The sequence below is a fragment of the Malus sylvestris genome, chromosome 4 (assembly GCF_916048215.2).
Source record: "Malus sylvestris chromosome 4, drMalSylv7.2, whole genome shotgun sequence".
Lineage (NCBI taxonomy): Eukaryota > Viridiplantae > Streptophyta > Magnoliopsida > Rosales > Rosaceae > Malus > Malus sylvestris.
The window spans coordinates 22,485,834-22,503,402 of record NC_062263.1 but is presented as its reverse complement, the minus strand read 5'-3'; the positions used below and the strand labels follow the sequence as shown (position 1 = coordinate 22,503,402).

The window sequence follows — 17,569 nt, the reverse complement described above, 5'->3', positions numbered from 1 at the left end:
TGAAGAAGTGAAAACAAACCAGGGTATATTTTCTAAAATAATTCGAATATTCCATCTATCCGGAGCATTTATGAAGTTAAGGGACTATTTCTCCAGTTGGATTAAAGTTGAGGGACTATTGATAAAAAAGAATCTTATTTGATTTTTCATATTTGCCCCTTGATTCAACCTCACATGACTTGACTTATTTGGACAGAAGTTCTAATGTTGATGAAAATGACCATAGTTGCACATTTTGATGAGTTGATGGACCAATGGTAATAAATTTTTAGTTAAAGGACCATTGCTCCGATTAAGTTAAAGTTGATGAATCATTACTACAATTTACTCTTTTAAATACAAAACAAAAGAGTGTGAAGGGAAAGAAAGAGAGGAAACCGATGATTGAGAAATGGGATGCTTTTTACCAAGGGGTATACTATTCACACACCTCTTTAAACTTCTCATGCACCTTTTATTAATTTATGTATTTTGATTTTCTTTAATTCAATCGATCCGACAATCATACATTAAAAAAATGTGTAAGAAGTATGCGTGGATAGCACAACCCTTCTACCAAATTTCATGCGGTGCTTAATTATCCATAATGTGATAACAATATCGATGATTGAGACCGATACTTGATTAATATACGATACCCTCAAGGTTACTGGATCCCATTGAAGAACCCGTTGTTGTCAAATTAAGGCACGATGGTAGATGGAGGGCTGTACGTATAATGGAGATGCCAAAACGTGAAAATAACTTAAAGACAAAAAAAACTAGGGTACGTGTCCATTGAAGACAAGTAAATGAGTGCAAAGTGAGATGAATTCAAAGACCCTATCCAAAAGAAATGTTAAAATTTAAACATAAAATTTAAATTTGAAGACTCATGTGGCACATTGATCATTTTTAAAATTTTGTTTTCTAGTTGATATGTTAAATTTAAACTATTATTTAATACATTATTTACTTTTTATAGTTGTTGTTTACACCTAAAATATACCCATTTTACTTATTTGGGCAATTTGGGTAAAATATGGTATTTGGAGGATTAATATGCAAGAAGACTAACTTGGAAAGATATTTAGTTGCAAGTGGAGGGTTTGGCACTATAATATTATTTCTCCTATTTGTTTGGGTGGTGGAGGTTTGCCAAGGGAATTGTTTAATCAAGACAAGTGCATGCTTTTTCATGCAAGTGGATGGAAGGACACCATGCATACTTTCGGGCAAGAATGTGTGATGAAAGAAGCCAATTTGCCAACTTACTTCTTTTAATTGATTAGTTTATTACAAGTGGGAAAACATGTGATGAAAGCTTGTGGTGGAAATGCAAGTTCTCCTTTTAATATTATTTCTCCATGCAAGTTGGCAAGTGAAAAGCATGCAAGCTGTCTAAAGCAATGGAATACAAGCTGCCCAAGCTTCTTTCGGGCAGATACAAAACCTCAGCAGGAGGGTTTCCTCCAGACCTCTATAAAAAGGAGCAGCTGCACAAGGATTATGGACACTCAAACAAACAAACAAAAGCCAAAACTCTGCTCAAGCCAGATTTGCCTTCAACGAAGCTGTAGTCAGCACAAGCCTTCATCCCTTTTGGGATCAACCTTCACCAAAAAGCCTTCTTTTCTCTAGTTTATTAGCTCTGCTACTCACTTGTAGTATCGATTTCATTTGTAGCTTTTATGTACTCATTTCCAGTCATATAAATTACAAGCAATCTGCAATATTAGTCACTTTCCTCTGTCAGTTACATTTCCAAGCAACCTTGTCATTTACATATTGTTCTATCTCTTCATATAAGTAAAGTCCTTATTTTTAAGGCAAACAAAGAACCTTAATTTGAGCAACTCCCACTCAAATGGCACAATCTCTTGATTTGAAATCAAAAGGCGCAACCTCAATCATTCAAATCCCGTCTACTAGCGGCATCTAGTAGTGGCACGCCCGCACCCACCAATCTCGTGTGTGCAGTAAATCCCCGACTTGCCCGCAAGGCCCCATGGCGGATTTAGGGAGCGAACAGTTGTAAATAGTATTTTTAAAATAAAAGATAAGACTAAAAATTATGAAATGCATTAATTAATTACTAAAAATAGAAGTTGCTGTCAAATTTGACAGCAACTTCCTCTGTTGCCATTCCATGTCATGCCATATAAGAATTGACATTTTGGTTAGAAAATACTAGTGATGTCTTTTTTTACCGTTATTGCTAATGTGAACATTTTGACATCTCATTTGAAGATGCTCTAATCTATTCACGTCAGAGCATCTCCAAAGAGATGTCAAAATCGTATGTGGAATGCAACTGTGCATATTTGACATAAAAAATCTATCTAACCAAATTGTTATTTGCTGACCCAATCTGAAGACTCTGTGATTAGGAGTCAAATTTGACATCAATGTCAAATTTATTTTTAATTCATTTTAATGGTAGGTCTCTTATTCCACTAACATTTCAATCTATGAAAACTTTGTTTCAACAATATTTTAGTAATTACAACAATTTAAAACTCTATTTACATAAGAAAATAACATTTGACAATTCGGTTGAAGAAGTACAAAATTTGACATAAGACTTCAGATTATTACATCAATCATCAATTGTAATTTGACTCTTCCTATGAAGATGACCTCAAAACATCTAATTTAAAGAGGTAATACTAGAAATATCATTTATTTAAATAACTTTTAATAAATTATATGACATTACTCATTCAAATTGTCGGCCATTAACGGATCGACTAATTTAGGTGAGGGAAAGGGCAAGGATGTACATGTGCCCTTGAAGTCTCAATAATGAAATGTTTTAAAGCAACGTATTAATTCTGCATAGAATTAGAGATGGGAAAACGACATGAACATCAATATCCATTCATATTAAATTATGTTCCATAAGAGGGTATGTGACAACAATTTGCACCCCCCTTTTCGTTATGTTAGGTCCCCATTTCTCATAATTTCTTCCTTATCCATACGTAGCTCAGGCAATTAGCCATGGCATGGGTCCTTAAGATGTGGAGTAATGATATATATATGAAATGTTATCTACATGCATATGCACGTAGATGTAGTAGGTGATTTCATTTTGACAAAAGAATGAACTTTGTACATGGTATCGTCGAAGATTTTTTTTTACAAGCAACGATAGAGTGATTTCATTAATTCGAATTGAACAAATACACAAGGGTGTTATATGAAAACATCTTCTTCAATGATCAATCTCTTGGTTTGAAGATTAATTTGCGCAACTAACAAATAAGTTAAACATCCTACAAGGTACTGCAAAACTACCACAAGAGCTAAGTGCAAACAATACAAGATGATAAACGCGACAAATTCAGCACCGAAAGCATACACAACATCAGCGCTAAAAGCGTGACCACATCAAACCACCGATATAACAGCGAGGCCACAAAAACCCACTGGAGCGTTACAACCTTGCTAAGCGGCACAACACAAAACATAAATAGAACCTAAAACTAAAATCCGCCTAATCCGAGAAAGGACCACCAATCAACTTTTCTCCATTACACTCAATTCTTTCTCTCCACTTTTCTTCTACTTACATTCTTAGGAAATACATAACATTGGATTTCAAGTCCTCGATATAGGCATAAAAAAAAGAATATAATTATAACCAAATCAGCATCTCATTCGGTGCTCTATCACTTTGATTAAGGAATCAGATCTAAGCGTAAACCTACAAATCACTAAGCAAACATTGTCTATTGGTAGCCTCCAATAGTGGCATGTCTATTTTGAATACTTTCTCTTGAGCTTCCTATGACACAGAGAATGAAAACAACACTCGAGGTAAATCATGTGTTAACCTAAGTTCGACTCTGTCCCATTTTTAACACCAACAAGTACCTTATTTTAGATGCCTATGGAATAGGATTGTTGGCTAAGAATATAACAAGACCACATGCTTCTACATGCCCAGACCAAACATGAATTGACTAAAATAAAGAGTCTCCCCCTTTGAATACTAAGAATCATTTTCACATCAACGACATGTGATTTATTGGTGGATACATAAATTCGCAGACTTGATTTACCGATGTTTGGCCTTGTGAGTATAAGATATTGCAATGCGCTTACAATAATTCCATATTGCTCTAGACTCTCATATGGTCTCTACCATCATCTTTCAAAAGCCTAATTTAATGTAAGCAAGGGGTTGCACAAGGTTTACTAGCTGAGAGATCATCCTTTTACAACAATGGTTTTTCAAATGAGAGATCATGCTTAAAAAAGTAAGCTCTCTCTCACTCCTACAAATCAGGTAACAACTCAGCCACTCACTAACTAATTTAATTACAACGTTAAGCTTGGCATTGTGACAACTTTTCTTACACTCTCTTCTTTGTTGGAAATGTGGTTTATTCTCATTCTCAAAAGTGGGTACGTAGTGTTCGTCTAATTTTTATAGAACTTAAAAGGAAAACATGGACATGCATTTACAACAGTCCATGAAAAGTTCCTAAAAGTAGGGGGATATGAGGGAAATACATGTGTAATTATAAGTATAAAGGGTAATGTTAAGGAGACTAAAATTCAAATTGTGCAAATCAAATGATATGGTTATTGATGATTTGATTATTAATTAAGTGTCGATTAACGTATTTATTTCCTATTGGTGACACATCATTTGGTTTTCAAATTTGATTTAAAGATTTGGTCTACCTAGGGAAACTAAATTTGTAGACTAAATTTTGTAAACTAAATGACATGGAGTTGATAATTGGATTATTACTTAAGCGTTGATAAATGTGTTCATCCCTATTGGTAACACATCATTTAGTTTGCAAAATTTGCCTATTAATTTAGTCTCTAATATTACCCAATTACAATATGTGATGGAATTAGAATAAGGATATATAATAGGGAGATTCAATTTTTAAACTAAATGACGTGTCACTAATAAGAAACAAATACGTTAATCGATACTTAATTAATAATCTGATCATCTACATCCATACCATTCGATTTGCAAATTTGGTTTAAAAAATTTGTCTCCCTAACATTACCCTTAGAATAATCTGTTAAAGATTTAAGTCCCTTAAATTTTAAGAAGAAGATAGATAATCTGCTTAACCCTAATTGATAGATAATCTGCTTAACCCTAATTAAATGTGGGCAGTTGATTGTCCACAATTTTGATACTAGAGCTGTACTTATGCATGAAACTTTTTCGTTTTCTTCTTCAAACTACTGCATTTCAAATACAAACTCTCATTTATTCTCTTGTTAAATCAAGGTAGTATTATTCTGACAATAAGAATAAAATTTCTCGTAGTTAATTAGTTAATTATTCTCATCCTGTCTACGCAAATTTTGATCTTATACTTTCGTTGTAGTCGGGGATGCTTTGAGTATCGTTTATGAACTATAAAGGATAGTACATAGTCAGGTATATTGTGCAATCAAGATTTGTATATTAGTTAGAATTTTCTTTAGGTATATTGTGCATTCAAGACTTGTACCCATCTTAGACCTGGCAGTTTCTGACACGACACGAAAACGACATGAAAATAACGGGTTTCGGGTCAACACCATAACTAATCGGGTTATTATTGGGTGACCCATTAAGAACCCGTTAACGGGTATACACGTGGGTAACATATGGGTAACCTGTTTAGACCCGTTAAGAAAAAAATTATTTTGATAATTTTAAACTTTAATTACTAAAAGATTTATTATAAAATACAATAGCCATATTAATATATACAATATATTCTATATTAAATATATAGTTTTGTATTATTATTCTATATAAGTTTTTTTTTTTTAAGTTTTAGTCATTATTTATTTTTATTATGAGAGTTCCTTATTATCATTACTAGGATAAATTTTACTTAACATGTTGTTTCCAAAATTAAAATAAGGGAGACGTTGGATGCAGTCCTTAGTTATGAATATTCTTTGATTGAAATCTTGTTGGTTTTTAATTTTTGATCGAGGTCCCTAAAATTAATGTGATAATTTATTTCTATGTACGTTACTATATTTTTTAAATTAAAAATTAGAAATTTTAGATGTTTATATAAATGAGATTTTAAATTAAAAAAACATAATTTGTGGGATTAAAAATATTAAAATATAAATATACTATTGTGTGTGTGTGTGTGTGTGTGTGTGTGTGTGTGTGTGTGTGTGTGTGTACATGGGTACATTCATCAAAATTAACCAAAAAAATTATTGGATTAAAACATGGGTACATTCTTCAAAATCACAACAAAAAAAAAACAAAGATATTAGGCTTAATAACATTAATAAATTTCTTCGATTAAACTTGACATGGATACATTTTAAAATCAAAGAAAAAAGAATGTACCCATATAAGTTTAAAAATGGATTAGAAAAAACTTGAATAGATTTTATATACAAAAAAAAAAAGGTACATTTTACATATAACAAATAGGTATATTTAAGAATGAGTACATTTTAAGATTAAAAAGTTTTACATGAATGGGTACATATAATTAGCAGTGGTACATTTAGCAAAATAAAAAGTTCCGATAAAAAAAATATATGGGTACAAATACAAATAAACTTTAAAAAATATGGGCACAAAAATAAATTAATGGGTACAAATTAAAACTGAAAGGAAAATTGGTACAAGTTAAAAAAGAATTACAAATTAAAAATGGGTACAAACTAAAAACTAAAAATATATGATAAAAAATTTAGTCATAAATATAAATATACTAATTGTAACATTTTTAACATTAAATGATTATATTTAGAAATAAAAAAATATTTTATTATTGCAATAATTAATGATGTTATTAATACCCAAGGACATTGATTAAAAATTGAAAATAAATAGGATTTTAATCAATGGAGTAGCAAAAAAAAAGGATGAGAACCTAACTTCTCCTTAAAATAAACCAGTATAGTATTTGTATAGGCAAGAACTAAGAAGACATACATACAAGTATGAAAAAATGTGAAAGAATATATAAACACTAGTGATTCATCATTATTCCTCCACAAGTAGATAATGGTTACAATTACATTATTGTTTAGATTTTTCAAATCCTCCAAACCCTTATGAATAATGTTTTTTATTTGAGGGAAAAATTAATAAAATTAATAATAATTATTGTAGAAGTGTAAAAAATGTAAAAAAAAATATACAATCACTCATAGTGACAAGCTTTACAACTTTCATGAAGGGGTTAGCTTCGAAATCCAACACTATAATTCATAAACCTTAAATTTATACTTAACCGTCAATTGTCATTTAGCTTTATTCTTCTTACTGAATTTCATTTTTTAAATTTTCTTTTTTTTTTTAAACATGATCATCTGGCGGATGTAAGAAGATGAACGGTTCAGATCTTTGATATCACATTTCGATATTTATGGTTAACTGAAATATGAGTTTAGGTCATATAGTTTGTAGAAATGTTATAGACATCAAGCAATATTTTTACTAACCATAAAACTCTAAACATAATATCAACGATCCAAACCGTTCATCTTCCTGCATCCTCTAATATATCATATTTTCAAAAAAGAAAATCTGAAAAAGAAAAAAAAACAAAATTTGATGAGAAAAATGAAGCGTAAATGTAAACAACAATCAGCGGTTAAATTTGATACATGATTTATATGATTATAGTGGCGAATTTCAAAGTTAAGCTTTTCACAAAGTTGTAAAGCTTGTCATTACGAGCGTTTATATATTTTTTTTCTATATTTTTTTTGCACTTCTACATTAATTAAAAAACTATTAAAGACTTTACTTAAATAACAGCCGTAAGATAAATGAGAGTAAATATGTACTATTGGATTCTGTTTCACTTATATTATTAGAACTTTTTTGGACAAATAAAAACCCCTTCTCTATTCCATTATTTTCCAATTTTACCATTTGATCAAAACAAAAGCCCTAATCCCTTTCTCTCTCCCCACTTTTGTAACCCTCTCCTCTTCGGCAACACCACAGTTGTCGACGACACTGCTATCGTAAGTCTACTTCTCCAAAAATTGAAAAGCTGGGATTGGGTCCATTGGGATTGGGATTTCAATATGAGTAGGCAATTTTGAATTTAGTTGGAATTTGGATCAAGAATTGTGTTTTCAGATTTGGGTTTTTTTTTTCTTCTAGTTTTTGTTAAGGTTTCATGTTAATTGATGCTTAAATCTGCCAAATCTAAACCTTTGATGTTAATTTATGCTTAAACCTGCCAAATCTAAACTTAGTCCTTCCCAAATTGGGATGTATTGGGATGTATGTAGTTTAATGTATTTGGAGGTATGTAATTCTAATGTGGGTTTTCGATTTGAATTGGATTGTAGTTCTTGAGCTAATTGTTATTTGGATTTCATTCTTCACGCAAGGCATTTTCTCATTCTTTTCATTTGAATGTCAATATTATACTGAAAATGATCCTTTTTATCAAATAATTAGACTTTCTCTTATAATATATTTAGCATCAGCAACAAATTATAAGGGAAAAGTGAAGTACCTGTAGAGAATACGCAGAGAAGGCTCCAGGAAATTGCTCAGCCATGATATCCATGGCTGCAAGAAATGCCACAACTTATTCATAATTTCGTACCAAACAACGATTAGGATATAGTAGGACAAAGCTTAAGCAAACTGAGGTAGACTGTGAGTTCTTGAAGAAGTTATGTGAAACACTAACAGATTAAACCAACCTTTGTACATGCATATGCCAACAACCACCCTCACTATGTGTCCATCTTGTGAAAGAATCGGATGTGCGGAAGAAAATATGTAAGGTTCCAATGTCCTTAATTTTGTAAATATTTTGAACATTTGATATTTTGTAATGTTCTAATTTTTTTTATTATGCTCTTATTTTGGGTATATAAATATATACTTAAAACAAAAATACGGTTTTATATTTTGGATGTGATAATACGGTATGTATATACTTATTTAGTATTATGTTTTTCATTTGATTATTTATTGGTTTAAAATATATTTTCCTTAACGGGTAACGGGTCGGGTCATATTACCTGTTAATAATATCGGGTCGATTTCGGGTCAAGTCATTTTACCTGTTTATTTTAACGGGTGTTACACAACACGACCCGTCAAGATATCGGGTATGACACGAAAACAACACGAACACGAAAAATAAGACACGAATGCCAGGTCTCCCATCCAATCCTATCCCAACTAAAAAGATGACATTCCCAAAAAATTGGTAAACAACAGATGTCCCAAGTCTCCTTAATTATAACCAAGGAAGAAAAAATCGACAATATCGGCGATATTTCGCCGATATTATCGTTTTTTCGAAAGTTCAATATTTTTTTAACTATCCACAAGGAAGAAAAAATCAATAATATCGGCAATATTTCACCGATATTATCGTTTTTTCAAAAGTTCAATATTTTTTTAACTATCCAAATGATTTCCGTCAAAATATCAATAATATCGCAATATAATATTAAAAAATACTTTAAAATGTTGAAAAATCTCAACACATACTACACTTGATCATAGCCCAAAGGCCAACCAAGATATGCTTTTCTCAGCTTGGGAATGTGGGTTTTAAAGGCATTCTTGCTTGCTCGCTGCCCTCACATGGGCGATGTGGGACTCAACCAAGGAAGAAAATAGGAATTTCGGCCGGAAATCCACACCCACTTTAAACGGCCATAACTTTGTCAAAACTCAACAAAATCAAGCAAGACAAAAACGAAAGTTGTAGCCCTCGAAGAGACGAAGAGAATGGTACCTCACAAGACGTCTGAATTGTCGTGGTTTGGCCGGCAAATTCCTCGAAAGTCATCGAGGTCGCCGGAAACTGGGTAAGATTCAAATGAGTATAACTTTTTCAATACTCAACGAAATTGAATGAAACAAAAAGGAAAGTTGTACTACTCGATGAGACGAAGAGATTGATACCTTGCACGCCGGCCAACTCGCCGTGGTTTGGCCGGAAAACCAGTGTCAAATTCGGCACATTATTCTTTATCATTTTATTCACTTCCCTTTTTTTTTTTTAATATCCTAAATAAAACCTCCAAATATTGTACTAATTAATTATATATAAATGATTGTGGTGTGTTTAAACTTCTTTCATTAATTACTACATATTTTCTACACTCACAATGTTTGCCAGCTCGCTATATAATCAACTTAAATCAGTTAAATCCATCATGCAATGCATTTCATTCCAATTTTTTGTGATAAACTAATAGATAATTGACTAAATAAACATCCTGCAAAGTTCCATTAAAAATTTCCAAGCTTTTCTTACAATTTCCGTGGTTTCCATGTAATTTTTATCGATATCGATATTATCCCAATATTTCCATCGATATTTCCGTGTTTTCGGACTACCGATATTTCCGATATTACCGATATTTTCTTCCTTGATTATAACATAACATATAGTCTCATTTTCTTTGAGAAAATTGCCCGAGAACATTCATTGTATTTTGTGCCTTGTGGTGAAATATGGACTTGGATTGTCTGCCCTCTAATTGTGGTGCCCTCCCCGTGCCTCCTGTTTTTGTGGTCACGGTTAAGCCACGTCAACATTTTATATTACTATTTCTTTTTGTTTTATTATTTTTATAAAAAAAATAATATAAAATATTGACGTGGCTTAACCGTGACCACACAAAACAGGAGGGCACGGGAAGCGCACCGAAATAGGAGGGCATACAATCCAAGTCCGTGAAATATGAACTATTTGTGAAGTAATTTTTAGTATATTTTTACTCCTTATTTTGGACATTTTAAACTCAAAGTTTACCAGTTTAATAAATTAATTAATTATGGCCGCGTCAAAATTGTCCAGGAAGTTGAATATCTGCCGGCACATGGAAACTTGGTAAACAATGTAGTTTGGCAGCAGCCAGCTGCTGTTTATTAAATGTTGAAGTCTGGAGAGCCAAAGGCTTCCTAGCTAATCTCAACAACAAAATCCTCAACCGTTTGTGGAATCATTCATATGGGTATGATTGATTTCAAGTTATCTGTTTCTTGAGAGAGAAATGACAGATTGTCTTTTGGCAAATAATACGTGTGATTGACCGACGGAGTGAAAGAGAATGAGAGTTTGGTTAATGTTGATATCTACCACATGGAAACTTATGCAATATAGAATTCCATGAGTCCAGCTTCGTGCATCTCTATGTGCACAGACATACTCAAACTACAACACACACACACACACACACACACACACACCAAAAGCAAAAAAAGTACAAACGGATAAGTTAACAAAGAAACGCTTGTTTTTTAGCTTATTGAAGAAAAAGTAAGCAATCTAGTAAAAAGTAAAAACTGGAATCAGAAAAAAGAAAAAAAGTGGAAGGTGATAAAAGATTAGGTGAATCAAACAAACATAAAGGTTTGGTCGCCGAACTACTATTATAGTCTTACTCTCCTCTAGCTTAGGGCAGCTAAAAAAAACTAAGATTCGAGAGTTTGTTGTCGAGCTACTAGTATAACCTATACCTTCTTCTTGCTCATAGTAATTAGAAAGAATCAAACTCGTAATAAAGTACCTCTCGTCTCCTTCTACTCCTAACCAGTATCTTCGAACAAAACATCATGAATTGAAGCAGAAGGTTCCTCGGATGGGCTTCTAACATCACCTGATACAAAGCAAAACGAGCTAAACGGTGGACCTTTGGGTAAAGGTCCCAGCATTTACTTTCAAGGAGAGTACAAAAGTAGAAGTAATATATTCAGTTCTAATTTGAATTGTTGCTATTTGCTGCAAAGTAGTTGCTATTAACTTGTTGCAAATATGCCTTGTAAATCTAAGCCAATTAACTCTCCTTCTTGTCACTTACTCACAAGTGTTTAGGTTATATTCAGTTCTTAATTAATTAGTATCCTAGTTATTAGTGATCGAATTGAGATATATGAAATTCACTAATTAAAATTTCGCATAAAAAAGCATATAGAAATTAGTTGTAATACGTGTTTACTTGACCGCGAATGAAAGTCAACCCAAATAAAGAGGCAAGCTTATTTACCAGAGAAGTGAGTCATAAGCCGAGCTTTAATGAGCAAGGAGGCCGGCGCCTATAAACTGAAAAATAGGCCAATTCAATGTAAAATGTTGGTGTTGGCATCCACCTCCAACTACTCCCACCAACTGCCCCTAATTTATACGCCAAAAAAATCTCTCTCTATCTCCATCTATATGCATATGTATAATAACTTTGAACTCCAAATTTTCTATAATTGAAAAAAAAAAAATAAACTTATGAAGAGTGTAAAATGAGATTTTTTGAAATGCAAATAATAATTTTCTTTAATTAACCTCTTCACTAATTATTGGTATAATAGTCTAATCGTCCTTCTCTTTACTTTTAAGTACGATATTACATTATTATTCTTCCGTCCTTGTGTAAAATGTTGTTGTATTGAAAAGAAGAAAAAAAAAAGGGTGTGATATCCACACACCCTTTTTTACTTCTCACACACCCCTCTAATTTTCGGCCGTCGGATCGGATGGATTGAAGAAGATCAACGAACATGAATTAACAAAGAGTGTGTGAAAAGTAAAATAGGGTGTGTGGATAGCACATCCCAAAAAAAAAAACTCCACTTGGAATTCCCCAAATTGAGGAGAAAAAAAATTCAATCAACTCAATCGCTTAACATTTTGCAACCACATAATATTTTCATGGCAATATAGGAATTAACATCATGGCCAACTTTCTCTCCTTCCTTTTTAAACCCCTTCTCCTACCTTCCTCTCCATAACATAAATCTCAAACACCCCCCTCCCTCTAAAACAAAAACTCACAAACCCACCTAATAAGCTTTCTCTCCTTCCCCCTCCCTCCCTCCCTCTCTCTCTTGTTGCCATGGGGCCACAGCGTCGTTTCCAGCCGATTTCGAGATGTAGCACCGAGGGAAGATCAAACCAAACCGTGGCAGCAGACCTTGATGGCACACTCCTTGTGTCACGCAGTGCCTTCCCATATTTCATGCTTGTAGCTATTGAAGCTGGTAGTCTCCTAAGAGGCCTAGTTTTATTACTATCAGTCCCATTTGTCTATTTCACCTACTTGTTTTTCTCAGAGTCCATAGCAATCAAAACCTTGATCTTCATTTCCTTTGCTGGTCTCAAAATGAAGGACATTGAGATAGTGTCACGCTCCGTGCTTCCGAAATTTTACGCCGAAGACGTTCACCCGCAAACCTGGAAGGTGTTCAACTCATTCGGAAAGCGTTACATAATCACAGCAAACCCTAGAATTTTGGTTGAACCTTTTGTCAAGACTTATCTAGGAGCTGATAAAGTTCTTGGCACTGAGTTGGAAGCAACAAAATCTGGGAGGGCAACTGGGTTTGTGAGTAAACCAGGTGTTCTAGTTGGAGAGCACAAAAGAGAGGCAGTTCTCAAGGAGTTTGGTACAAACTTGCCTGATTTGGGACTGGGAGATAGAGAGACCGACCATGATTTCATGTCCATTTGCAAGGTATATTATAAAATGAAATTTTCAGTACTCACTATTAATTTCTTTTTTTTGATTTTTTTATTAAGAGCTGTTATTTATATTCCTAAAAAATTATTCTGCCCTCAACTATATTAAAACAGAGCGAAAATTTTGTATTAAAAAAATGCACGATAATATTTTAGAAGTGCCGATAAAATTATCCTTTATTTTTTTTATTTCTATTCTTATTGTTGTGAGCATTTAAGGTTGAACTTCGTGAGCTGTTTGTTAGCTGAAATAAGGGGTACAAATTAAAAAGGGTCACTGCCCATTCACCTAGATTTATTACAAGTTTGGTGAGAACCTTAGTATCAACCAATATGATGAGTTACTTAGTTACTATACAATATCCATGCAGTTTTGAGAAATGTTTCGGTGTGCCAGAAACACGGTTTGGTACATTATGTGTTATAATACAAGTAGTTGTAATTTTTTTTTTTTTAAGTATCCAACCACTTACATTATGATACTAAGTGTACCGAACCGTGTTTCCGGCACTCTGCATTTGGAGGAACGATTTTAACCTCTTGTAGCCTCTCATTGTCTTTTTGTGAGTTTTTTGGGTACCATTTATCCCCATGCTTTTTAACTGGTATTCTGATTCTTTTAACCTTGATTTCTAATTTGGACAAGGATTGTCTACCCTCCCACTTCCGGTGCCCTCCCGTGTCCTCCTGTTTATATGGTCAAGGTTAAGCCACATCAACATTTTATATTACTATTTATTTTTGTCTTATTATCTCTCTAAAAAATAATATAAAATGTTGACGTGGCTTAACTGTGACCACACAAAACAGAAGAACACAGGAAGGCAGACAATCCTTGTCCTTGTCCTTCTAATTTGTGACTTGTAAAGCACAAAAATCATATTTATTTCACATTGTGTCCAACTGACAACCCCCATACGCTCTTCATGCCCCAACCCACTCTCTTTATTCAATTCAATTAAGTCCCACATGAAACAGTTACTTAGTTAGCGCAATCCTTGTGACTTCCCAAGCTTCCTTTCACCACAAGTTGTATATCCAGTTAAAAAAGTAGTTTTCAGCACTCTATATATGTGACGCCCAATTTGTCTGAAGACAAGACAGTGTAAGATGACATTTTTTTGGAATATTGTAAAACTCTTTTAAGTATTATTTTAATGCAAGTATACATTATTGGACCATGTTTGATCATATTAATCGCATTACCCTTTTTTTTTCTTTTTTTTTATCCCAACTAAGTTCTGTTCAATGACAATTTGACTTAAAATTCTTCTGATGTTAACCACATGAGTCAAAATTTTCAGAAACTAAATTCCCGTTTTAAACTGTGTTGACTTGTTAATTGCAGGAAGGTTACATGGTCCAAAGGACTAGATGTGAGCCGCTACCAAGAAACAAGCTTCTCAGTCCAGTCATATTTCATGAGGGCAGATTAGTCCAGAGACCTACCCCAATAGTTGCTCTATTGACTTTCCTATGGATGCCGATTGGTATCCTCCTCGCAGTCCTCAGAGTCTACACCAACATCCCATTGCCTGAGAGAATTGCAAGATATAACTACAAACTCCTAGGGATTAACCTTATAGTTAAGGGCACCCCTCCCCCTCCGCCCAAGAAAGGTCATAGTGGGGTCCTATTCATTTGCAACCACCGTACGGTCCTAGACCCCGTTGTCCTGGCAGTTGCCCTAGGAAGAAAAATCAGTTGTGTCACATATAGTATTAGCAAATTTACAGAACTAATTTCTCCGATTAAGGCCGTGGCTTTGTCAAGGGAGAGAGAGAAGGACGCGGCGAACATCAAGCGTTTGCTCGAGGAAGGCGACTTGGTGATCTGCCCAGAAGGCACTACGTGCAGGGAGCCGTTTCTGTTGAGGTTTAGTGCGCTATTTGCTGAGCTCACTGATAGAATTGTGCCTGTTGCAATCAACACAAAACAAAGTGTATTTCATGGGACAACGGTTAGAGGACACAAATGGTTGGACCCTTACTTCGCGTTCATGAATCCGATGCCGACGTACGAGATTACGTTCTTGAACCAGCTCCCGTCGGAGCTCACTTGCAAAGGTGGGAAATCTGCCTTTGAAGTTGCAAATTATATCCAGAGGGTGTTGGCTGGAACTTTAGGGTTTGAGTGCACAAATTTAACTAGGAAAGACAAGTATAGCATACTTGCAGGGACAGATGGCAGAGTTCCATCATCCAACAAGGAAAAAGAAAGGGAAAAGCAAAAGCAAAAAGTTTAATTAAGCATGGGATCAAGTTAATTTTTATTTTTAATCACCTCCATCATGAAGATGATGAATTCTCTATTGTTTTCCAATATGTTCAAGGTTTATTTTTTCGCATAACAATGAAACTGATTGTGACAAATCCCATAAAAAGTATATTACCATATTATACCTTATTATTTTTATGCAAGTGTACATTACACTAGCACTTTCATATATGGTGGTGGTGGCAAGGGCAGGACCTAGTTAAGATGATTAGGTGACTACCTGGCTGGTATAAATGTGAAATATAAGGCACTTGCCTCGTAAAAAAAGCCAACTTCAAAACATAGAGACAAAATTATGAACACCTGGAAAACTGGAAAACTAAAAGGTTTGTTCCTGACGTTTTACAGCACCCAATTATGTTTGGTGGAAGAGCAACCTAACTAGCATCATTCCAGAAATGTAGTGAAGGAGGCCCGGCCTTCTCCATGAAAGTTTGAGAGTAAAATTTTCTGACCATGTAAGGCAGTTTCAAATTAATTAATTTGGTGACCATCTAAAAATAAGCACATGATTCGTGTGTTGAAAACTATTTAGCCTGAATATGTAGGTAAACATTAGCTGATGGAATATGCCTTGATATCGTGGAGATCATTTTGAGAAGCCTTATTTTCAGACGTGTCCTAATACTCATTACGAAATCTCATACCTTTTGCATTTTATTCTATCTCACTTTAACCTCAGCAGTATCTCACGTTATCCCATTTTGTCAACTGGGTTGAGAGAAGGTTAGTTTGGTTGAAATGGAAGAGGTTCTTTTATTTTGGCAGTGAATATAAGGATAGGTTAGAAGGGAATTTGGCTTAATTTTGTCAGAGTTTTTGGTCTTTTTATGTCTTCACGTATGATGATTTTTGTAGTTTCAAATGTTACAAATGCGAAGATGTGTTGAAAGACCAAAAACTTGCCACACAAGCTAATTTGTTACTAAAAACAAATTAAAAACTTTAATATCTTAAAACTCAAAACCCTCTATATTCGCATAAATATGCAAAACCTATATTTTGGCGTCGAAACACCTTCGTCGTTTCTATCGCTCAACTCCCATCCTGTGAAACTCGCTAGCCTAGCTACCATCTAGCCTAATACACTGGAGGGAAGAATAACTCATCGAGACACGAGAATGATGGAGAGAGTTGGACTGAAATCAACCATTAGGCAGCAGAGATTCGGCTAGAGTACTGTGTTTTCCATGACTTTCATCACCTTAACGGTTAGGGTTTTTAGAACATTTAGGGTTTTGTGTTTTGGTTACTCTAATTAATCACTTCAGTTCTTATTTCCACAGTATATATATATACTCCTTGATCATCTGACTCCATTGTTCACAGAGTAGGGATCGATAGTACTTTCATATTGTGTGTATATGACCATGTATTTCCTACATAGGATCAACAATATATCAATATAGACGATCACTATATGTTCAGTTCTTGGTATATACAGGCAAATGAGAGAGAAATTTCTACTAATTAAGAAGCTGGTCCTATATTTCAACGTGGTATCTGGTACTACTCAACTAACAAATTGGTTAATTAATATAAGCCTCCATATATGCTTTTAGGAGGGTGAGTGAGACGAATCACCCAGCTCGATCAGTTGTCCCTTTCTAATCTTCATTGCATGAGCAGCAGCGCATGTGTGCCATGGGGACCATATCTTTTAGGGTTAGTGTCTCTCCTTTTATATACTTAAATTTTACCAGCTCGATCAATCTTGTTCGTCCAATTAACTTAGGGCTTTCGGATTGACATATGGTATTGGTACACTAATACCGTGTTTGTTTCATGTCAATGATACAACGTTAGGTAAACCTAAACTTACACATATTTTTGTATAACACAAGACATTATTATAA

General features: G+C 33.9%; 1 protein-coding gene and 1 long non-coding RNA gene across 2 annotated transcripts; both read left to right on the top strand.

Moving 5' to 3' along the window:
• Positions 1-4,072: 4,072 nt before the first annotated feature.
• Positions 4,073-8,858, top strand: LOC126618337 (uncharacterized). Its single transcript, XR_007621658.1, has 2 exons — positions 4,073-4,273; positions 8,434-8,858. It is a non-coding gene; the product is annotated as an uncharacterized LOC126618337 (long non-coding RNA).
• Positions 8,859-12,697: 3,839 nt separating this feature from the next.
• Positions 12,698-15,808, top strand: LOC126618335 (glycerol-3-phosphate 2-O-acyltransferase 6-like). Its single transcript, XM_050286363.1, has 2 exons — positions 12,698-13,431; positions 14,785-15,808. Exons 1-2 carry the CDS (start codon positions 12,814-12,816, stop codon positions 15,679-15,681), a joined length of 1,515 nt encoding a protein of 504 aa, XP_050142320.1. The 5' UTR covers positions 12,698-12,813; the 3' UTR covers positions 15,682-15,808.
• The last annotated feature ends 1,761 nt before the right edge of the window (positions 15,809-17,569 follow it).